At 38.7% G+C, this 24,521-nt stretch overlaps 1 protein-coding gene across 1 annotated transcript in view; it reads right to left on the reverse strand.

Annotated features, from left to right (window-relative positions):
• Positions 1-4,951: 4,951 nt before the first annotated feature.
• The window catches only part of sas (stranded at second transmembrane protein), a 248,683-nt gene continuing 229,113 nt past the window's right edge, over positions 4,952-24,521 (reverse strand). Inside the window, exons 22-30 of the mRNA XM_080285319.1 lie at positions 23,254-23,316; positions 17,362-17,457; positions 15,003-15,126; positions 14,498-14,691; positions 12,045-12,214; positions 10,405-10,573; positions 9,472-9,804; positions 9,029-9,231; positions 4,952-5,813 (exon numbers count right to left, since the gene is read on the reverse strand). Coding sequence (XP_080141445.1) covers positions 5,745-5,813; positions 9,029-9,231; positions 9,472-9,804; positions 10,405-10,573; positions 12,045-12,214; positions 14,498-14,691; positions 15,003-15,126; positions 17,362-17,457; positions 23,254-23,316 — 1,421 coding nt within the window. The 3' untranslated portion in view covers positions 4,952-5,744. The remainder of the gene's footprint in view (positions 5,814-9,028; positions 9,232-9,471; positions 9,805-10,404; positions 10,574-12,044; positions 12,215-14,497; positions 14,692-15,002; positions 15,127-17,361; positions 17,458-23,253; positions 23,317-24,521) is intronic.

Consider the following 24,521-nt stretch of genomic DNA (forward strand, 5'->3'; position numbering starts at 1 on the left):
CCAAACCACACCACACAGACAACAAAAGTGGTGATTTTGACAGTAATTACAACCTTATCTACCCAAACATGACTGAATCTAACCTAACCACACCTCATGGAGCCTAACTAACCCACCTCCATTAATACTAATACAGAGTGGAAATGTAAACAAATATTACTGCTACTGGTCAGAGGAACCCAGAGAAAACTGGTAAATTTTTACAGGTTGCCAATACACACCACCCCAAAAATGTGCAGTATATTTTTCTGGTAGTTTTTGATGTGATTTGAGTGACTTTGACCTTCATTTTTGTTAGAAATGCTTCACTTTGCCTCTTTTCCAATCATGAACTTTGACTGGATGAGGTGGTGAAATAAAGCAATATCGACAAAAACCAAGACAAAAGTAACTCAAATCGCATCAAAAATCACCAGGAAAATATACTGCACAACCAGTTCACTTAACCAAACAGACCTAACCTAACCTAACCTAACCAACAGAAAACAATGGCAAAAATTACTCAAATTGCATAAAACACCAGAAAAATATACTGCACAATCAGTTAACCAAACCAAACAGACCCGAACTAACCAAACCTAACCTAACCTACCCTGACCCAACATGCTGCAGTGGAATGCGTACCTTGGAGATACGATGGTCCAGGTTGTGCAGGATATTTTTCCGGTGGTTTCTGATGTGATATGAGTTAATTTTCCCTCCATTTTCAGTCAAAAATGCTTCGATTCACTTCCTCATCCAGCCACAGTTCATGATTGGAAAGGAGGCAAAATGAAGCATTTCCGCCAAAAATGAAGGTCACAGTCACTCAAATCTCATCACAAACTACCAGCAAAAATACACTGTGTTTCTCAAAACTCAACGGCTTCCTCCGGTGTTGAGTGGAAACGCTTAATAATGCGTAAATAATCAATATTACACCCAGCGGACAGATCATGTCTTACTTCTTCGGAAGCCATAGCGAGAAGGATTTGAATTTTCCACCCAGAAGGAATAAAAGACTGCGCTTCAAACTGACTGGTAGAATACCATCACGTGACATAAAGTTTGCCTATCAATGGGTGAAGCAGACCCAGCAAACACATGTACAGTCAACGGAAAGAGAAACACAGGTATGAATGCAGGTATTTTTTGCACGGACAGGCCAAGTCAAGACCCAAGGTATTTTTTTGGTAAATTTTAATTAAATTCATTATCTCTGTAAATACTGATTTCCGAATGGAGTTATGGGGGTTCATAAGCATGCTTAGGCAATATACTATCAATTTGTGGTGGTAATATCCCTGAACTGCATATTGGCAACTTGTAAAATAATACCAAAATAAAACATAAAACTGTATATCCTCTGTTTCTCCGTTATTAAAAAAACAAAAGTTAAAAGTAACCATGAGTGAGAGTGGTTATATAAACATATCCCTTCATACCCTGGATGTGGCAATGAAACACCATGGCACCAATACAGCCAGGAGCTACTGCCTGGTTATACAAATGTTCCTCAGCTCCTTCCCTCTGCAGGAAGGGCAGCTGGCTGGGGCAAAAGTCATATTGATTCTGCCTCCAGTCCACTGGGTTTACATTAAGCTTAGCCTGGCCAGGGATCATAACCCTGCACTCCATCCTCCTCCTTTCAGAGGGTAATGAATTAGGAAAGCATTAGAATAACCAGACAGCATCCCCACCCGGTCATATCGGTGCTACCACGTGAAGGCGTCCCTCGCCAGTACCACAGCTTTCATGTAAAACAATTCCTTTTTATCCTGGTCCAGCATCCCTAGCCTAGCCTATACACCATTAGTTATTACTCCACCTACCACTTTTTTCTATACATCCTTATTAAGTCTACCTAATCTTACAAACATATAAATAAAATAACAATACTCACTTTTTACATTTCAGCCGTCAGTGACCAGAATAAATCAATTTAACAGGAAGGCACGTCCACCGCCTCGACGCCATATGGTCGGTCGCTTGCGTTCGTGTATGTTGAAAATTAATTTTTAGCAGCTTTTGATTAAAGATAATAAACTCAAATTGATTGAATCCAATAAATATAACGTACTAATTAGTACTCTTTTATTTCTATTTACCTTCAATACAGGTTAGTTTATTTTTTTGTAATACGAAATTAATCAGACTTCATTGTTATATAAGCCTTAAATATATATCTTTTTGGCATTATTTCGTATGCAGCCTTAATTTTATTACTTTCATGATTTTATATACTTTAAATTAGTTTTTTTTTTTTATGCTTTGCTTATACTGACTGCCTATCCGACCCTTCTTTCCTATCTTCCTACCCCATGCCTAATTCTTCCTTTCCCTTCCCTTTTTTATTTTTTCCCTCCCTCCCTTCCTTCTCTCCTTCCATCTTTCCTTCCTCCGTGCTTTCTTCTTTCCTTCCTTCCTCCCTGCCCCCCCCCTTCTTTTTCTTCTTTTCCCTTCTTATTCCCACTCTTCCTTCCTTCCATGTCCCTGCCTCCTTTCCTTCTTTTATTCCCCTTCTTACTTCTTCCCTTATTCTTTCCCTACTCCCTTCTTTCCTCCAAGACTATTTTCTTTCCTTCCCCTGTTTTCCTCCTTTCTTCCATTGTCCCTGCTTACTATTCTTTTTCTCTTTCTTTCCTTCTCTGCGTCTCTCCCTTCCTTCCTTCCTTAATCGTGTTCCATCCTATTTTTCTTTCTCTTCCTTCTCATATACCTACTTTCTTCCATCTCGCCTCGTCTTCCTGCCAGCCTTTCTTTTCTTCATTTACCTGCTTCTCCCTTTCTCCTCTTCTCTCCTTCCTTCCTTCCTCCCTTTCTTTTTTCTCTCCCTAATTTCTCTTCTCTTCACATCCTCCTCTCATTTCTTCCTTCATTCTCTTTCCTTCCTTCCTTCCTTCACTTTCCTTCTTTCTTTTTTCCCTCCCTCCCTCCTTCCTTCTCTCTCTCTCTCTCTCTCTCTCATACAGCCTTCAATAAACCCTTCATTACAAAAGATCTTTCCTAATTAGGAAAAACACTCTAGAGATAGCAAGGATAAACTGAAAAAGATGTCACTGAACTGAAAGGATAAACGTGAATGTCCCTGTAAGGTGAGGGAGGGAAGGGGTGGCTTGGTACATGTCGACCTTCTCCAGCCTCATCTTGGTCCAAGGTTTGCTTGTGCACCTCTCCCCTCCCTCCCCCAGGTGAGTGGGAGGGTCTGTCCCTGTATGGTCAATAGGCTGGTAGACTAACTACATTCTATATTCTACCCAGTACATATTTGTCCATAAAACAGGTGTACCAGTGTTCTTATATCCACTCAGAGTATCCCTCACTAGTGTTGGTGGGGGATATCTTGAAGTGATGGCACCAATGTAACTGAGCTGTGGAGCTGCCTGGTTATACTGACGTCCTTCAAGCCCCTCCCTATCCCCTGAGAGGAGGATGGTGGACTACAGAAGAAAGACCTGCCTGTGCCCCACCAGGTTCAGATGAGCCTGGGGTTCAGCTGCTCCCACTACTAGAGTATCCCTGATGAACCCACAACTCCATCTTTTTGTATATAGTCGTCTCAACTGTTTTAATTCTTGCACTTCTTAACATGGTCAGGCTCTTATGACACCATGTAATGAATTAATCCAATATTAGCTAAAATGTAACAGTAAAGCTGACCTGATTGTGGGGGAGTTAATGGTGACAGTAATTAACACACACAGACTCTCATATTGACTCACATCAGAATGCAATAATCAGGCATTAGGAATTAAATACTAGAGTTGTCCTCATCATAGGGATTAATACGGTACCTTTAGAACCTACAAAACTGCAACACAGCACACACACTGTTCTGTCATTTAATAAGATAGTCAAGAAGAGTTCCAAATTATACACACACCCATCACTTCAAACCACCTACTGTGAGACAAACCTTAGTCAGGCAGTGGCCAGACACTCCCCGTATCTGGTAAAGGAGTGTGTGAGGGGTGGTGACAGGAGGAGGAAGGGTAATGTATCAGCTCTCCAACCCTCCTTCTACCATAAACTTACTGTTCTCACACAGTTATCAGATATGTGAATGATAGTGCTTTTCTAGCATTTGCTAACATTTAGAGGTTCTGCTTGGTAGGTGAGTGTATAATATGGAACATTCCTTGAGTGAGCTTGGGATTTTCTTCAAAACAATATATATATATATTTTTTTTTCTGTTAGTTTGCAGGTTTTGTGAATGGATATTCAAGATCACACATATATAAAGAGTAGTTTAATGTGCAATATTGCACAGCAACTTTACAATTAGAACTGTACATGACCTGGACCAACTATATATTGGTACAGAAATCTGAAAATCACAAATTTGTAGGAAAAAAAAAATATGGTAGATACATGAAGAATAACATCCACATATCACTGTTTAAAAGGGAAAAAGAAGAAGATAAAAACAGGCCTGGTGATAACTGACAAACAAATGACTTGTTTTAAATCTGTACATTACCTAATTTTTTTATATATGAATAAAAAGCTAAAAGATACAGTGATTGACAATAGGCACTAATGCTTAAGTAAGTCAGTAATACCCTTCTTTGACTTGAATTATAATTTGTTTCTTGTTCTTCAGGAACAGTGAGTTGTATTTGTCACTTAAAAATAATTATGGAAGCTACCTTGCTAATATACCAGTATAGAAAAGTATGTACCAAGCACAAATTATTCCAATGTTGGCTTGGAACTTTATATAAAATCTATCACATATACATAATATCAGAAGTTTTTACAGCAAGAATGTGTGTACAGTATAGCTCATGTTTACCTGAATATCCAGAAACTATTAATTGGCCAAATAATTTTGGATCAGTTTTACAAAAGGAATAAATTTGTACATCTATTTAATTTACTTAAATAACAAACAAAACAAATTGAAAAATGGAAATCTACAGTACTGTAAAAATAATGAAATGTTAGGGTAGACTATATACTTAAGGCCTTGCATAACCAGTAACCTCTGGTATATGAACACTCTAGTGTATACACCTTCACATGAAGTACTTTTAACATTTACAGCAACTATGCTGTAATTCAAACTGCATAATGTTTCCATCTTGGCTTATGATACACACTAATACAGTGTGTGCACCTTAATTACATAATATGATAGGAAACTGTTGTCCAATCTATGTGTGCTAGTGTACAAAAATGGCACGATTAAGTACAGCAGTGTTGCTAAGAAAGGCACAACCAATTTGTTATGGAGCACCAATATAGTACTCTGTATACTCCCTTTATTATCGAAAGACTATAAATACCTATAAATACAAAACATATATGACTAAAGTACAGTACAAGTTAGTATTAAACTAATAGTTTTAATATAAAAACACCAAAATACTGAAGTGATAGCATAAGATACAGGCTTGAAGGCTGAGAGATTGGTGTACTGTATTATACACTGATGCCCTTACTAGTTGCCATTGCAGTGTGTACTGAACACCTGAGAATACTGTATTAGTTTTTTGCAAACCAATTACCGATCTGTCATTTACAGGAAAAGTCCAAATTTTACAATAAACAAGCCAATGATTATAAGAGCAATTTTATACCTCTGACAGTATCACTAACAATGGTTTAGTAATTGGGCTCTGTTTAGATTTATTTACAACTGAAAACTGATGAAAGTATTTTTACATTATTGCTGGTATTCAGCAAGTAAGAGAAGACATTACAGGAATGAGATATAACAAAGACACATGAACAATGATGAATGGTCTAAGGGCTGCCAATACTACGGCTCTTCTGCATGTGTAGCACCATTCCCACTGCTCTTCAGTCCATTCATTTCCATGTCATAGGCCTGAAATAAGAAATAACATACTATATAGTCTTTATATGCTTAATGGACATTCATGAGCCATAATTATATTCTGCAGACCATGTAATCTTTTGTTGGAGGGAAGTCAAAGCCAGGGTTTCACAGCAAATGAAGGTCTGCTGGATGGTATTGAGATGGTAATTTAAAGCTTTATTAGACCGCACGAAGTATAGTCCATGATCACTCTATTACTTATGTAGTGTAAAAATCTTCAAACTACCAATAACAAGTCTCTGTTTACTGTGAAACCCTGCCCAGGACTTCCTTTCAGCTAAGGGATTAAAACAGAGGTTGATCTGAAAGAAGGGCTCATGAGTGTACCATACATCATTCTGTTCGAGGCTTCATGTACCACTTTAAAACATATGCTGCAAACTATTAAATGCTAATGGAATCCTATGATATCAAACTATTCTTATCATATCCAACAGTTACAAAGAAAAGTATCTTAGAAAATTCCTCTGAAAAGCTGTGATGCAAATGCTTATGATAAAAGGTCTTGGGAATTAGGCCAGGAAAAAGTGTTGACTGTCTTGATACTCACAAAAAATAATAAATACTGCATAGTTGCAATGGAATATGCTTTTTACTTCAGTAGCTACCGACATCCTGTACTCTATTCACTCATATTGGCTATTTGAGACACCCAAAAGGGCTGCACTCAGCTGCTCTCAGAATTGCACTTCAGCATGGTGAGGCAAAGAAACCATTTCAAAATGGTCACTAATCAGGAAAGTTGCACTAACTCCACTAAGTTTGGAAGAGGAAAAAAAAAAACGAATGAAAGTTTCATGCAAAAAATACTAACTGCAGCACTGCCAGATAAAAAATATGACAATGGCTATTTAACAGGGAAAGTTCACACCCACAACGTCATGGATCCCAACACCACAGATCATATGACTGACACAGTCAGAAGTGATCATGGGGTCAGTGATCCCACCAAGGTATGCTTTGTCTTTGCCAGCTCCTTCTTGCTGTGGCTCTACATGGGATTATGAACCCCTTCAGAAATCATTAACCTTCTTCACTGGTAATGAGAGTCACCACAAGGCTGCCACATTCCACACATGCTTATCAGGGTAACGCATCCTGTGCAATTTTTACCCGATGCAGTGCTTGTTGGGACACTGTATCCCATGTGCTATACCTGCACAGTATAACTTCTCAAATGTTTCAGTAGTAACAGACATGCTGTCCCCCCCTCAACCATGCATAGCTGTTCCTCTCTGGGTTAAAAACGTACATTACTACTGAGGTGCTTTCTCCAGGGAGCTGATTCCATACTCCATTTAGAGAGGTTAACACTTCAGCTCAATACAGTGTCACAGGTTAACTCTTCAACTCAACACAATGTCACACATTCATGATGAAGAATCGTGAACTCAATAGCACCGTGGTCACCAACCAGTATGGCTACCACGGATGTAGTTTCACGGTGGATGAGCTGCCATTAGGGAGATATAGGACCAGCAACTCCCAATTGACTTGCAACATATAGTTAACACAGTATCTCATCCTCCCATAGCCTTTCATCTTTGGAAATAAGTTCATCAGCGTCTTGGAGGTGTCCAGACAGATCTGTATATTGCTGACATGGCTCTGATCATAAAAGCAAACCAGACTACTTAAGCAATACAACTAACAGGGAGCCAACAAATGTAACCTTACGTGTCCTCCAGCAAGGTAATGACTACTGTCTTATTATGGATTCTGCCCAAAGTCTTCCCCAGTGTCACTGATCCTTGCATGCTTTCTGTTAGTTCCAGTCAATACCAGGACGTTCTTCTTAGCTGCAACACTTAATTGTTATGGGCTGAGGAGAGGTCCTTCTAATGTATACCATCACTTTTCAAAGTTGTGCAGCTTAGGTGGCTGTATTGCAGTTATAAGAGCAACTGAAAACTGGCTTATCTTCACAACCCACCAGCATGATACATTTTGAAAGGCAGTGTTCATGAGTCAACCTTGTTTACCTGATGGCTCAATTTTTTGCAATTTTATATATATATATATATATATATATATATATATATATATATATATAATCTATTGCCAGACGCCTCAATCCCGTTTGGGGTGGCCACAAACAAATCGCCTCCAAGTCCCCCTGTCCCCCGCCATTTCACTGCCCTGCTCCCAATTCACACCCCCCTCTCTCATATACCTCTCCACCCCATCCCTCCATCTCATCCTCGGTCTCCCCCTCCCTCTTCCCCCCTCCACCTCACTCACATACACTCTCTTCGTCAGTCTTTCACCCTCCATCCTCTCCACATGGCCAAACCACCTCAGTGTGTTCCTCATAACGCTTCCTATCACATCCACATCAACACCACAACACTCCTTTATATCCTCATTCGTCAGCCTGTCTCTCCATGTGACTCCACAGGCTCCTCTTAAATAACTCATTTCCACTGCTCTCACTCTTGACTTGTGTCCTTCCAACAATGTCCGAGCTTCACTTCCATACATTAGAGTTGGTATCACAATACTGTCATGTAGTAACTTTTTCACTTCCATGCTCACTTCCCTGTTTCTTATCACTTTCAAAGAACCAGCAATTTTTTTTCCCTGCTGTACCCTTTCAAGCACTTCACCCTCCAAACCTCCATCCTTACTCATCACACTACCCAAGTACTTAAACGTACTCACATACATATATATATATGGATGGATGGATATTATTCATGCTATTGACAGAGTAATTTATAAATTCAAAGAGCTACTTAGCATCATTCTTCATCAAACAATGTTTAGAATGTAAGCATTTCTGTTTACAAATATATTTTACTCCTGAGCATTACTGTACACTAGGACCCCCAAACTTGCAGGTCTGAGACCTCATTTAAAATTATTTTGCAATTACTGACAATATTCCACTTTCCTATAAGATATTGATTGCTGTCTCACTGATTTTGGGGGTCATGCCATCTTACTTATCTTATCCTTGCTGATGTTGGGGTTCCAGTGTACATACAAGCAGAGGCTTACCAAAGCTTTACTGTATAAGCAGGCTACCTTACATTTCAAAGATACTTTCTATGATAAGTCATTTCAGCATCTACTCGGCAAAACACAAATAGTCTGAGACTACAGTACAAAAGAATTATGCAAATAAGCTAAGGATACTGCAATACAATACAGTACTGCTACATTCACTGTTAATACGAAAGCGGAGATTAGTTTGTACTTACATTGTCTCCTACCTTGTATGACGGGTTGTCATACGCGGCGTTGTTTCTGGATGAATTAATGTGAGCTTTTGCCTGGCTCTGTTTTCGAAGAAGGATGACAAGCAGGCCTAGGAAGGCCACACAAGCAATGGCTGCAATGATTGCCACGGCAACCAGTGCTGGGTAGTAGTCCTTACTACCCTCTGCATCCCTGGCTGAGGGATCTTCAACCATAAAATAATTAGTATAAAGGATCTGTATTGATATATGCATAATATCTGCAACACATAAAGTTAAATATTGCTATGTTACAAAACTTACTGGGCTGCAAAACAGAACATTTTTGCCCAGCTTTTTTAAAGCTTGCAAAGAATTATTTTATTGTAATTACAAATACTGTACATTATTACACCTTAAACCACTTAACCCTTTAGAAAAAAAGTAACTATAAACAAAATACTTACCAACTTCACTCCTCTCAGGCTTGGGCAGGGCTCCAGCACGAGTTGTGATAGTGATGACATTGCTCTGCTTCTTGCGTCCATTTAGCAGGAATGCTTCTAGCCACACTTTGTACTCCACATCTGGTTTCAGGTCATCCAAGAATATTTTTCTATCTTGACCAGTTTTGGGGATTTTAAAGGCTTGAGCATCCACTCTTTCATCTTCACGAAGGTAGACAGCTCGATAAACATTGACATACTTTTCCTCTGGCTCAGGCACACCCGAATAGAATAGCTCAGCAGTCTGAGATGACACCTTCCCAGCTGTTACTTCTATTTCAAATTCATAAGGATCTGAGAAAAAATATGGACATGGTTTATATTAGAGCAAAACACCTGTTTCTACTGATACAGTCACTATTATTTAGTCATCACCACCACCACCATCATCCTGACCCTCATTCCCAGCTAAAAATGGGGTTAGGAAGGAACCAACAACAAAGAATAAAATGCAAAAGGTGAAGAACTGTCAATAACATGCCCTGTGAAATGGGCCATCAAATCATCCACACATCATACAAGTCCCTGTATCCTTGTTGCATCTCACAGGCCTATCTGTACACAAGGGCGCACCCAGGAATTTTCAAAGGGGGGGGGGCTGCAGCGAGGTGAGGTCAGGTAATCCGATAATTACTGGGAGGTCATATGCAGGTTTAGAGTCAGAGAGCTGCTGCCTCATGTGTTACTCTTTGTTTGTACTTGCTATCTTTTCATGTTTTGCTGTTATTGAAATAAATATATATAAATTTTTAATGGACCCAGAGAGCTAAGAGGGGGACCCGGGCCCGGCCCCCCCCCCCCTCGGTGCACCCCTGACTGTACATATTTTTTTCAATATTTATTACACAGTGGTGCAGTACATGAATCAACACATAACACTGATATAACTCTAACCTTCTTCAGGAAGTGTAGAGAAAGTGATGGGCCTGGTGTTGGTGACCTGTGTGGTTTGGTTGGGGTGGGTGATGAATACCAAGTCCACTGTGTAGGTGTGCTCTGGTAGCAGATCACGAATATCCATTTGGTTGTTGTCACGGTGGAACAGCTGGCTGAACTTTGGGATCTGCAAAATGGCACAATAATACATGTACAGTGATTTTTTTTTTTTTTTTTTTTTTTTTTTTAAGTATACAGTCCTATGGTCAGAATGACTGCTGGTGCAACTTTGCAAATAATAACATTAAACAGGCATCAATATAAAAACTGAATCAAGTGAGAACTGGGAAAATAACCAAAATATCTCTAAAAACCTGAAACGTAAGTGCAGGAAGGAGTGTAAGGCTGGCATTACACATGTATCTTTTGCACAACAGTCTGTTAAATAACAAGTTTTTCTGGCTGAAGGTATGGGCAACCACCATACTCTCAATACAGTGCCACCTTTAAATGAATACACTGGGTGACAAGCCAAATGGTTTCCTATAACCCACAAAATCTTTTATCTGTACTACATTGAGTGGTAACCTTATAACCAGCAGATGGACACCTGGTGGTCTACTGTAGTGAGCTATGGCATTCTACAACTTATAAGGGTTGATCTGAGTGATGGCAGGGGTCTACTTCTTACATAATACTGAACCAGGGAAGTGCAGCTGGTCAGCTACTTTCCATGTCTGGACTAAGCAGCCAATCCCCATGTGCCTACACTCCTGATGGGGCTAGAATGGACTGGATGATGGATGAAAATCTTTCTTTCTTTGCTTTAAATCTCCTGGGTGGTTATTAAGACATTCAGGAAATTAAAGTATGCAAGTTGATATGTCACTCTGTCAAGGACTTACTTATCTTTTTAAGGGTGATGATATTTTTTAGGGTGAAAAGTTCAATTTTGGAAGGACAAGAACTAATTAGGCTACAAATAGGTAAAAATGTGGTATGAAGAGCATAGATTTATATATAGGAATATGGCTGAATTCCAGACTTGATTACTTACGTTAATCACAAGCAATGGCGATTTATGACTGACAGTTTCTTCCATATATTCTATTTACTGATATTTACAATTTCAACAGAAACCAATGTGCTTTATACTAACTGCAACACTTTTCAATCAAACTGTATTAATTACAAAAGAAACTCTAGATTACAGAGTAAAAAAATAACAGATGTCTTAATTTCTTCTACATTTGATCCTTGAGCTTCCTTTGGGCATCCTAATATACAGTGCATGGCTGGTCAATGTCTTCCATTGACCACAGCAGTATTACTAATGCCCCTGCCTTTTCTACAGCCAGAGACAAAGGTTTGCCTACTGCCTCACCTCTTCTGCTTCTCTTTTTTCTGCTGGTTCATATTCCTCCGCTGAGAAAGGAATGGTATGTGAGAACTCTCTCTGATATGACATGACAAAGGGTAAAGCGACAGATGTGCTCCAAGTATGAAATAAATGCAATGGAATAGTAATGGAAAAAGAAGAGAACATTTGTCCCTTACTGTGTACATCAAAATACATTATCCAAGTGCTAGCTAGGTAAGCACAGGGGAAGAGAATGGCAACTTTCCTCCCTTCTGTGCAAATCAAAAGTGTCAATTACCAATTTGTCCTTCTCAGTGTATTTGACTTGAACCCCATCAATGTACTGGAGCTCATAGTCATTGAAGCCTCGCCAGGACACCTTAGCCGAAGTCTTTGTAATCTCAGAGGCATACAGTTCAGCATCGATGTCAAGACGCGGCAGTGGGGTTGTGGTTGGGGGAGTGGTTGCTGCACATACAAAAACAAAAAGTAAAAAAAGAGAAAGAGAACATGAAAAATTTATCATGGGGAGGAAGAGAACATGTCAAATTTACTGGAGTGAGGAAGAGAACATGGAAAATGTATAGGATGAAAGGAAGAGAACACTTAGAAATAAAAGAAGAAGGAAGAGAACATGGCATATTTATATGAAGGAGGAAGAGAAAATGGTGTATTTATAACAAAGAGGAAGAGAACATGGTGTATTTATAAGGAGGATCAGAACATGATGTATTTATAAGGAGGATGAGAACATGGTGTATTTATAAGGAAGACGAGACCATGGTGTATATACAGTAGAACCTCTCTTATTCGGACTATATGGGGGGAAGGGTTGTCCGAATTAGCAAATTGTCCGGACCATCAGGGTAATCTCCAGTTCATACCAAAAACTATCTACATGTGGTATGTTTGTTAATTATTAACATATGTGGCATGTGTCAACCCTACGTAACTGCAAAAGATGAAAGGATACTAAAATAACCAAACTAATCATGTACGATAGTTTTGTATTGCATAATTTACAGGTAAGGCATGACAAGAAACTAGCCTACATTTTAAATTGTAGTAAGTGACTAAGGCCCGTGTAGGCAAAAAAATAAATTAATTAATTAACTGTAATATTTGGAATAAAAATAAAACTTATGTAGGCAAAAAATACATTGTCATCTTTGGCATATTGATAACGCCCATATGGGCAAGAAGCTAATGTTTGATGTACAAGTAAAGCACATTTAAGTACAAAAAATAACCTACAGTAATCATTAAACACTGCAGAATATTCTGACCAATTTTTGTGTAAGCAAATTCCTCCTTTTAACACCTTTATTCATTACAGAAGCTACACTTGCATTAAGGGGCATGTAAAGGAGGATTAACTTTAGGAATACAGCGTAAAAATATAAATGGTTGGTGAACTAGTTGATGGAACGAATGCTAGCGTGTGTTTAAACAGGTGCCCATGTTGCGACCTAGCGTGATCCGAGACTAAACGAATGACGATCACTTTCCGCGTCGATACTGAAAATGACTTTAGAATTACTTTCAACATATTTTTGGAGCTTATTATTTTTAAATTTTGTCCGAATTAACAGAAATCCGGATTAAAGGGGTCCGGACCAAAGAGGTTCTACTGTATAAGGAGGATGAGAACATGGTGTATTTATAAGGAAGATGAGAACATGGTGTATTTTTAAGGAGGAGGAAGAGAACACGGCATAATTTATAAGAAAGAGGAAGAGAACACGGAGTATTTATAAAGGGACGGAAGACAGCATGAAAAACTGATTAACCCCTTCCATCCAATGAAACTTACAAGTTATTTTAGTTGCCTCCATGTGATTTTATTCAGCCTAGAAGAAATCTCATGAATTAGAGCAATTACTGACGGTTTTACCTGAGTCCTCCAATTCAGAAAACTCTTCCTAATTGCTGTAAAATCATATGGAGAAAGAAGCAGCTGCAACACCAAGCTTAAATGATTGTGAACAAGTTAGACTGCAGGCCACAGTTGCTCTTTCAACAGTCCACTATCCTCATACCAGGGAACAGGGAAGAGACTGAAAGACATTTGTATATCCAGGCAGCTCCACTGCCCAATGAAATTAGTGCCACCACATGAAGGCATCCCTCTCCAGCACCTCATATGATGGTAGTAAGAATTAACTAAAAGACACGTCACTTGAGTGAAGAAATTAATGCTGAAAATAAGGCATACATGCTTTCACTAAAGGTTACAGAACATAATCTATATGGTACCAAAGGCAGTCCATACTGCAAGTAAATAATGTTTCAAAATATCAAAATATTTTCTGTACAACCGGTACTGTAAATTGGGGTAAGCTATCATATCAGCCTCTTATATAACAATGAATATTTAATAAGCAATTTTCTTTAATTTACAAAGGACTTTTCAGGAAACAAAATTACCAAAATGGGTAGCATATAAAGAGGACATACTGGAAGCACAAAGCAACCCGACTATCTATCTATCTATCTACCACCAAATGCCTTAATTCTATAATGAATGAACACAAATGAACTGCCTCCATGTCACTCTGTCCTCTGCCATCTGGCTGTCCTTTCTCCAACTTGCACCCCTCTCCCTCATATAACTCTCCACCTCATCTCTCCATTTTATCATCAGTATTCCCCTCTCTCTCTACTTCCTTCCACTTTACTCACATACACTTTGCTAGCCAGTCTCTCATTCTGCAACTACTTATTTAGGGTACAAGCACTGTTGTGCCTTACCCTCATGCATTGTGGTGTATGAGACCAGTGGGGAGACTATTGGTTCAGCACCCTGTACAGTGAGCACAACTTGCATGATGTAATCAGTATCCGGCATCAGATCATTTAACATGTGATCCCACTGCGACTGACTGATGAGGGAGCCCATTGGTACGAGAACTTCCTGGGACCACATACTGGGATCTGGCTCCTGGCTGTAATGATAACAAGGAAGCTTAGCAACTTTTAGTGGACATGTACTATATTCTATTTACTCTAACTTGGCCTAAAATTGCCATCTCTCCATTTGAATGCTGAACTGTAAAAAGAGATTAACAATAGAATATAATTCTAGTCATGAAGAAGTGCTATGGATTTTTTTTCCCCCCCACTCAGCTCAGTGAAACGGAATGAAAACCCAGGCCAGGTTAAGGTGACAGAACTATAAATATTCAATCATCAGCAACTTAATTGTGAAACAAATTTATGCAAGGTCTAACTGTGTGTAAGTGTAGGGTGCTCAAACCTGGAATCGTTTGTGTAGCGTATTAGGAGCTCTCCCGGCAGTCCCTGGAAGTGTGATGGGGTGGAGAAGCTGATGTGGAGGGTTCGGGCATCCAGTGGCATTATGAGGGGTTCAGGTAGGCCTTCTGTTGAAAGACAAATCAGATTAGTCTTTTCACTTCCTTATCATAGTTTTCATATTACAGTATTCTTTACCACCAGATACTTGTATTAACCTCAGAAGACTTTACGATATGGAGAGGTCATATAGCCTTCAATTTTAGTATCTCTTCACCACAAGTTGTCACCTTCAAACTGAGAACCCAGTGTGAAAGTAGCAAATAATACAACTATAAAATTGTTACCAAATTCAAGAGGTTAACGATCACCAGCAAAGAATTAATAAATGGTAACAGCCAATTCAATTTTACCCCTTTCAAGGTGTATGAACTCAAGGCTTGGCTGCCATAGTTCAATATACAGAATAAGGAGGCGCCAGAGATCAAGCAGCATGGACAGTTGCCATTAGGTGACCGAGGCTGCTACATGAAAGCAGGTCGGAACTTTTATAAAAGATATGAATGAACAACAGGAATGAACAGAAAAGCAGATGAGCAGCCTACTTTCCTTGATGGTTACTGTGTGATCAAAAGACCTCCTGGCACCCTTGGGAATCAAACCTATGCAAGGCTGTCACTATGACTGTCATTCTATCCACGAGGATAGCAAAAACAAAACTGATACAAAGTGCATATATGCCAACAGGATACTGATTCTGTACTGTCCACACTTGTCATAAATTTGTATTATTGTACCTAACATGATGGGTAGGTTTTGCTCCTAACAGGTTATTACTGCAACATAGGAGGAAGGTAAAAACAAGGCATGCTTGTCAAACATATCTGCTTTTAGAATGAGGGCTTCATCTTGACACTTGCAAGTCAGGGGGAGATGTGCTGTGGTGGATAGGTGGTTAGAGAAATGATCTGCTGACTTAAAGAATGTGAGATCAATCCCATGCTGGAGCACGGAACAGTATGATGCATTCTAACGTTTTTTTTTTTTTACTTTAAAACATGTCATAAATTACTGAATTACCGACTTGGATAAATTACATTCATTATTGCACTTAAGTACACCATGAGACCCACTGCTATTTTGATACAGTTTACATTTACAACACTCTGCATGCAACAGAATGATAGCCCTGCACATGCCCAATACACTACACTATTAATATCTATGGTATAATAAGCTGTTCAAGAAAATAAATATTAAAGTCTTCTGAACATTATATGTAAATAAAACATGCATATATTGAAATGTAACAATCACAAAAATTATGAAATGCCAGCACTGTAGTATATATGGATGTTACAAATATGAGAAATTTTGACAATGGTATGATCATGCGAAAATAAAGGTAGAGTTCACATTAAATGAAAAAGATTCTTCCATGGCATTATACACAGTTCTCATAAATTCTCAGCCCATTCACATGGTACATTATATAGCCATTCACTCCTTGAAAATCCAACTACAGATATTATATATTTCAGCTTTACAAACTGTATAATGTATCCAGCTCTCAAGTAAATATATAATAAGCTATCATCATACACACAACACTCACATTCTGTATATAAATTTGGAGATTACTACAATGCTAACACAAATTGCTATGACAACATGAGACAGAGAGGGCAACACAAAGGCTCTGATATCTCCGGGGATATGAAACACAAGAAAAAGTAAATCAGTGTTAGTTTGTATATCTGCTAGAATACTGTAGCCTACTGGGAAAAAAGGCAATACATCCCAGAGAGAACTTCAAAGATTTTTTGCAATACAAGAGTTGGCTGATGGAATGAACACATTCTATGAGGGCCAGCTTTCCTCACTCACACATTCATTCAGCTTTCTTTACTGTTCTTCTCCCTTTCTATCTCCCTGTTTCACTCTCATCTTCATATACAGTGTGACAGATTTGAACCTGGAACAGCATCACTGTACAGCACAGGTCTGGTACAGTATTTGGTAAACTTGGCAGCCTTGACATATTTACATGGCTGCTGGTGGTATTAACATATATACACTGTGTATTGTATACAGTATATGAACAGAGCTGCAGTTATTGACTGAAATGGCCATGCAACTGTGATGAATGAGTGGCATTAATACATATGAATGGAGATGTGAATCAATAACTGATGTGGCAATGCAACTGTGATGCATGAATGTCAGGAAAGTGTAGTTAGACTTTCACTTCACACCGATGCTGTCCCAGACTCAAATGTGGTATACTATACATGTGTACACACACACACACTTATCTGCACTTCAGCTTCATCTGTATACCAATATTACACTCGCATACACACCTGCGCTATAGTAAGGGGGCACGATGGGGACAAAGCCAGAGGCGGGGGTACCACTCAGCACAGACACAGGTGGCAGAGGAAAGACTGCAGATGTACCTAGAATTTCACATGCAGGCTAAGTTCACACTTTCAAAAATTAGTACCAGCCCAGCACCAATCCAACTAAACAAGTACACACTATTATTTACATCCTAATTTGCTTCTTTCAGCTGATGGCAGTTTAATTACCTCCATAATTTCCTTAATTATATCATGCTTAAGAATTAGCATACTGTACTTAGGAAAATCTGGTTCATTAGCACCAAGCGATATGCTGTAAATATACTGATGCTAAAGATTTGTTTGGCTATATTAGTTACTGGCTGGCACTATGTTTTGAAAGTATAAACCTTAATGAAAAGAACAAAAGGATAGGAGACAGGTAATACAAGTACACCTATGGGTTAGTAATAAAATACTGTAATGCAAAAAGAGGTATCAACTGACTGATGAATAAAAAAGTATATATAAATTATATAAATTTCCCACATTTTATGATACAGGTAACACTTCTTGATGGGCTGTACTGTACTATATGATCCAAGAAGCAAATAAATCAAACTGCATTTTATCTTTTAGCAACGTGATTGAGAAATACACTTGAATATGTCAAATCCTTGACTACAGAATTTTACCATGCATGCATAAACTCAGCATATAAAGGGAATCAGATAACATAAAACAGCTGTGATAATATGGCCTGTATGCAATATCCTGTAAAAATAATAATAATAATAATAATAATAAAAATAATAATAATAATAATAATAATAATAATATAATAATAGTAATAATAATAATAATAATATAACAATAATCAATATGAAATGCTTTGTGTGTCATTATTTATAACCAATGGATCAGAAAACTAACTACCAGATAGCTACAATCTACTTAATTCTAATGGAAATACTTTCTCGAGTACTCATCATGACAATAAGACACTAAACAATTATGTAGCTACTTCAAATGCTCTTTAACCACTACACTCTAATGACAATTATATTCTGTTTCTGCTACACCAAAAGATTTTATTCAGCTTTGGAAAGGCTTTTTGGACTAGAGGTGTTAGATATAGCCTCCATCAACCCTTGCAATAAGAGAGGTCTTCCCTAAGCTGAATAAATTCATCTAGAGGTAGCAAGAATTAAACAAATTACATCACCAGATCGGAAGGGTCAAAATTATATTTGAACTCTGATAAGCCAGTTAGTACATTAACACATTGTATAACTGGTAATGCTGTATTATGATAATTTTGACAGCAATGTGTAGCAAAAAAAAAAAAAAAAAAAAAAAAAAAAGTAAAACAGGGTAACAACTAATCCCTTATTACATCATCAGAATGTCTAGGCTATTGTAGTCCAGAACACTAAAGGGTACTACATTACACCTTTAGCTATGATATGAATTCGTCATATATTATTGCACCCTCCAACTGAACTTCAAACATTTATTAAAGAGCCACAGTCTTGTTGAAGGGTTCCGCAGTTATGAAATTATGTAACTACAGTACTGCCCTTCAGCACCAGTTATATGACCAGCTGCCTCCAGAATTATTGATAAAAGCAAAGCAATATACGACAATATCAGTCACACAATACAGTACTCAGGTCTTCATCCGTAGGCCACAATGGCAGCTTTGAGATCTACACAAAGCATCACTTCACTATCACCACTGAAATTTAAACTTAACCAAATTAATATTATAATAATATGAAACAAAGTTGATGCTGACAATATTACTTTGCACTCCTCATATATTTCTGCTTGCTTGTGCTGTAACCAATCTTATTTATGCAAATTACACAGTCTCCTACATATTATTATGACACTTGTGTCCCCCTGTTTTAGAAAATTTCACTGCATTATCCATTCTTAATGTGCAACTGACATTTATGCATGAAATTCTGCACTTGTAAATGACACATCTTATACAAATAACTTTTAAACTGTCTTATACTTCGGTTACTAAATACAGCAGCATTAAGCTAATTAAAGATGGGTAGAGTCAATGACTGTCCCAACATAGCACTGTTCAATCATGTTCTTCATGGAGACAGGAATTATTTGCAATTATATAATGGTAATATGATTTTTACCACTATATTCTCAGTATTTCAACAATTTTCACAAACAAAACAAATTTCAATTTTGTGGCAATACACCTCCTTCAGAAGGCAGCTCAACAGATAGCAATGTCTATGGCAGGACCAAAAAAATTCATCTGTGAGAAACAACCTAAAGCAGTAAGTGGTACTGTTTAGGGTTAGCAATGTGACTGACAGTTTCTAGTCTACCCTAGCTGGGAGTTGGGGTGAATCCTTTTTTTTTTTTTTTTTTTTTTAACACAAGCACAAAACTCAACAATCATGAGGCTCAAATGCACATCAACAATGGGTGGGCTGTTGTGCATAAGCATCCCTGATTTCAATTCACCTTCCAATCAGGGTGGGCTAGAAACTATGCATCACAACTGTACGTCTGTATCTCTCCTATATACCTACTTCCTAGATACTGATACATTTGGCATGTGTGTTGAAAGATAACACACCAAGTTATGAAATACTTTTAGGTTCTTTATAAGTCTGATTATGACAGTCCAATAAATATAATCAAGATCCTAAATTCATGCAGAGCAACTATGATAAGAAATGATTGAGTCACCTACTGTAGTTAGTAATGCATTTTATCACACGTTAGAAGCTAGATCAAGTTACCAATTTAGTGATTTTATAACCATGCTATAATAATTTCTCGATACCATGCATTACAGGATACTTTATTATACAGGTGGAATCTTAACCAACTGCATGCCATGCGGTAAACAAAGAAAACTCAGATGTGCCTCTTAAACAGTTAGTACACTAGGATGTATCTCTTGATTACATAATTGACCCCTTCAATCAAGTGATATTTTTTTTTAAATTCTTGCCACCTACAAACAAATGTACTCAGCTTACATAGAATCTTGTGCAGTGAAAGGGTTAATGATGGCCGTATCTAACCCCTTAATTTTGGAAGAGTCTCCTGATCTTAATACAAGTCTGGTGGTACCAAGAGCAGGATATACCACATGTCAACACAGTGAAGCAGTCAACCCACTGAGGCCAGGGTTGCCTCGCCATCTCCTGATGATTTTATTAGGACACTCTTTTTAAACTTACGGGGGTTAGATAAAGCCTTAATAAACCCTTAGAACATGAGAGTTCCTTCTTACGTTAAATAAAATCCACTGGTGGCAACAAGGTTAAACAAATAGTACCTGGTAATTCACTCAGATTCAAGGGGTTATGCATACTATGCCGTGCCTGCTGGAGTGGAGTCTAATGAGATGAGAATGGAACATGTGAATGAGATGTGTGCGTCTGGTGGGGACCTAACTCCTTCTCTACTATTATGTATTTGCTAATTTTACTTATGTTATCGCCAAATGATTTTATTCAACTTTGCCCAGACCTCTCATAGTTAAGGGATTAATGAAGATTATACCTAACCCCTCCAGTTTAAAAAGTCTCCTCTAAGCTGAATTAAGTCATCATAAGGTAGCAAGAATAAAATAGAAAATACCGAACTAGAGTGAAAGAGTCAACTGGGTTAATAAGGATTGAAACATGACAGTTATAGGCTCAATGGTAAAGGAATGTCAACAACAGGTATGTGGTGATGGCTAAGAAAACTGGGTCATGTGATAAGGAGTGAAATGTTCCTAATCTGGGTAATATCCACTTTTTTTTCTTTTCCAGGAAACCCCTCTTCCTTCCTTCTCATTAACTTGTGATATTAATACAGATCATTACACATCATTTCCAAATATGTGAGAGGGTCCCTACACAGTCATTATACTATCTATTACTTTTTTTCCTTTATCTGATTTGGTGCTGACTGCAGAGAATGAAAGGGAGGCAGAGGAAAGATTTAGGAAATGAAGAGATGGAATGGGGCACAATGGTTTGAGAGTAAATGTGGATAAAACAAAGGTGATGATATCTACGGCTGGTGGCAGTACTGTTTAAGCAGAGGGAGTGTGGCCATGTGCAGTTTGCCACAGGAGTGTGACAAGTTATTCCATCTTGTGCAGAATCTGGGGGAGACGGTGGCTGAATCAGTAGAGAGGAGGCCTGCAGTCCTAATGGACCAGGGATCGAATCCGGATGAGGCAAGGAACAATTTAAGGACTTGAACTTCATAAAAGCAGACTTTACTGATCTACCAGAAGACTTGCCAACATGTCATAAAAATACCCCTGCTAATACCAGTACACCAGTCCTGTATAAGAAAGGCCTAGCATGTATTCAATATGGACGGTGGGTGTTAATGCCAAAGTAGTGACATGTGGAGGTGTGTAGGAGGATTACTGGGCCTTGCGACAGGCCCTGAAGCCTTTGCCCAGAGTCACACACATTGAAAAAAAAGAAAAAAGTGGGTGCTTAAGAGATGTAGTGGCAGCAGAGGTAGGCTGTGAAATAATGCTGATTTTGTGTGTGTGGTGAGTTCAGGAGAGAAAGTATAGACTGTCATGAGTGAAAGGACTGATCTTGCCAGAGTCTCTTGAGTGTGTGGAGGAGTTTTGTTATTTGGGGGACATGTTATGAGCTGGAGGTGGGGTTGGAGCTAGCTTTGTGGCTGGGGTAAGGAGTGGTTGGAGGAAGTTCAGGGCCTGTTGCCTCTTAGTCCTAACACTATGAGGGAGCTCTCTCCATGCTAAGGGATCTTTGTATGTGGCATGTGTTAAGAGTGTAATGCTGTATGTTAAGGAGACCTGGGCAGTAAAGGAAGAGGATATTCAAAGGTTCAAACATATAGAAATGACAATGATTAGATGGATGTGTTGTGCATCATTGACTGCAAGGCCTGGGAGGAGGGGGGACTACAATAGTGACTGAAGAGTTAAGAGGAAGGATGGGGCTTGAATGTAGTGGTGTTGTGATGAGGAGGACAGACAGTGATGGTTTGGGTATGTGGAGAAGATGGAGGATGACAAGTGGGTGCGGAGGGAGAGGAGTGTGAACGTTAGGAGTAGGGTTGCAATAGGCAGACCAAAAAAGACCTGGGATGAGGTCATACAGTGTGGCCTCAGGGAGAGAGGACTGCCTAGGAGGGGCAAAAGAGACTAAGCAGTGTGGAGAGCCACCATTATGTGACCATGGCTGACACATGCAAGCATGTTGGAACTGTTATAAATGATATGACAAAAAATATTATACAATTCCCCCCCACCTTCCATACTTTGTGTCAGTAAAATTTCATCATCATATCATCATCATCACCTCTTTTTCTCCCATTTATCAATGATATGAGGATTTTTTTCCCTAGTGGAGACAGAATCAGGATTCTTGGGAGGCTTGAATGCTGGGTGAAGTAGCATCTGGCACATTTCACTGGGCATGCCACTGATAGTCTGCCCTTTTTTGTACCCTTTTTTCTTGGTTTTTAGGCAATTTCTCATTCCACCTTTAGCTGGGAAATAAGTTCATGATGATGACTCCTCCCCCCTCATACAGTTTTGGATATGTACCCTTACTTCCAAGGGGTGGTTGAGGTAAATTTACTGCTCAGACAATACCACTCAGGGATGAGCAACTATTCACTCTTATCTTAAGTGTCTGGACTAATAGCCTAGCCACAACCCCTTCTGCTCCTAATAGGGCATTAAAGGACTGGAAAGATATAGGGGATGGAAACCCCCTCCTACAGTCCTGTGTATGCCCTTTTGCCTACAGGAATGTAAATGAATGAGAAGTGCTAAGTAATGGGTAGTGTGATGTCTGTGATGAGTGAGATGAGGCCCATCACAGGTAATGTAAGGTCTGGAATGTGCCTAGTGGGACTAAACGAGGCACATATACACACCTGGGGAATCACCTGGGAACTGCGTTGTCTCTACCACCTCCGTTGTGCCCAAGAACTCAAACTCTGTAACACAATCATGCAACACATACAGATGTAGTAGTCTTATTTATGTACACTCACAGTCCATGGCTCCTTCGCACTACTTCATAAAACCAAAATGACATGGAAGAATAATGCCCAGATTTGGAAAACTTGTTGACTGGGGAGAAGGAAACTTTTCTGCCCAAGTTGTTCAATCAAGCAGAAACTGTTATACCCTCCCGATAACTTTTCCACGTGAGGGCATAACGCTTCGATTTCAATATTTCATGACACTGTAATACCCAGGCACCAAAATGGCACACTGTATCAGGTTATAATTCTCAAGCCTCTTTTGTTTCATCTTAAAATTCCAGTTGTGTAGAGGAACCATGACTTGACCTTACAATCAGCAATAAAACTTTGCAACATCAAATCTAGCATATGAATCACTGATAAGTAAACTGGGGTGTTATGGAGAAAGAATGTAGAGAACAGTGTATGTTTGTGTTTACTAAGGAGCAAATCTTAGCTGAATTAATGTTGCAAGCTTTTATGCCAATTGTGCAAGCACCCGACAGACTGAGTTAGGTTGGGTAAAGAGCCTTGCATAGATACAGTATTAGTAAATATTAGAAGCAGAGAATATTATCTTCCAAAAAAAAATTATTCATTAACATAATGATTAATATATAAGAATAGTTCATTACATAATCATTCTAGCACAAACATAAGAAGAAGAATGAATTAGAGGTATTAACTTTTCAAAGAAATCATTAGTGCATACCCAAGAAAAAAAGTTAAATACAGAGGTTAAGCATTATCAATTTGTCAATTTTCTCCTTCATCACCACCAACAGTACCATTATTTATACAGGTTACACACTTCATCATGACCAAGGCAACTTTACTAACATGGAAGCAATTAAGGACATCAAGTTGGTGCTTAACCCTGGCCTGTCTGGCCAGGCAGATCCATCAACCAAATGTAAGCAACTGCTTCTATGGAACCATCCTAAAAGTACAGTAGAGTACATATACCTGTACTGTTTAGGGAAATGGCATCTCCTTTTGGTAGACAGCTTCTCAACAGGGACAGACTATGCACCTTACCCAGCACAAGGTGCAGGGAAATATGAGAAGGTTTGGCTCCCAAGTGAATACCTGAGTGCAAAGCACCAACATACATAGGCTCTTCATCAGTGCCAGGACACTAAGAGTAAAGAATATGCAAACAAATGGAACTGCAT

This window comes from Coenobita brevimanus, chromosome 105 (assembly GCF_032717465.1).
Source record: "Coenobita brevimanus isolate Jiangsu-jjx chromosome 105, ASM3271746v2, whole genome shotgun sequence".
In the NCBI taxonomy this organism is placed as follows: domain Eukaryota; kingdom Metazoa; phylum Arthropoda; class Malacostraca; order Decapoda; family Coenobitidae; genus Coenobita; species Coenobita brevimanus.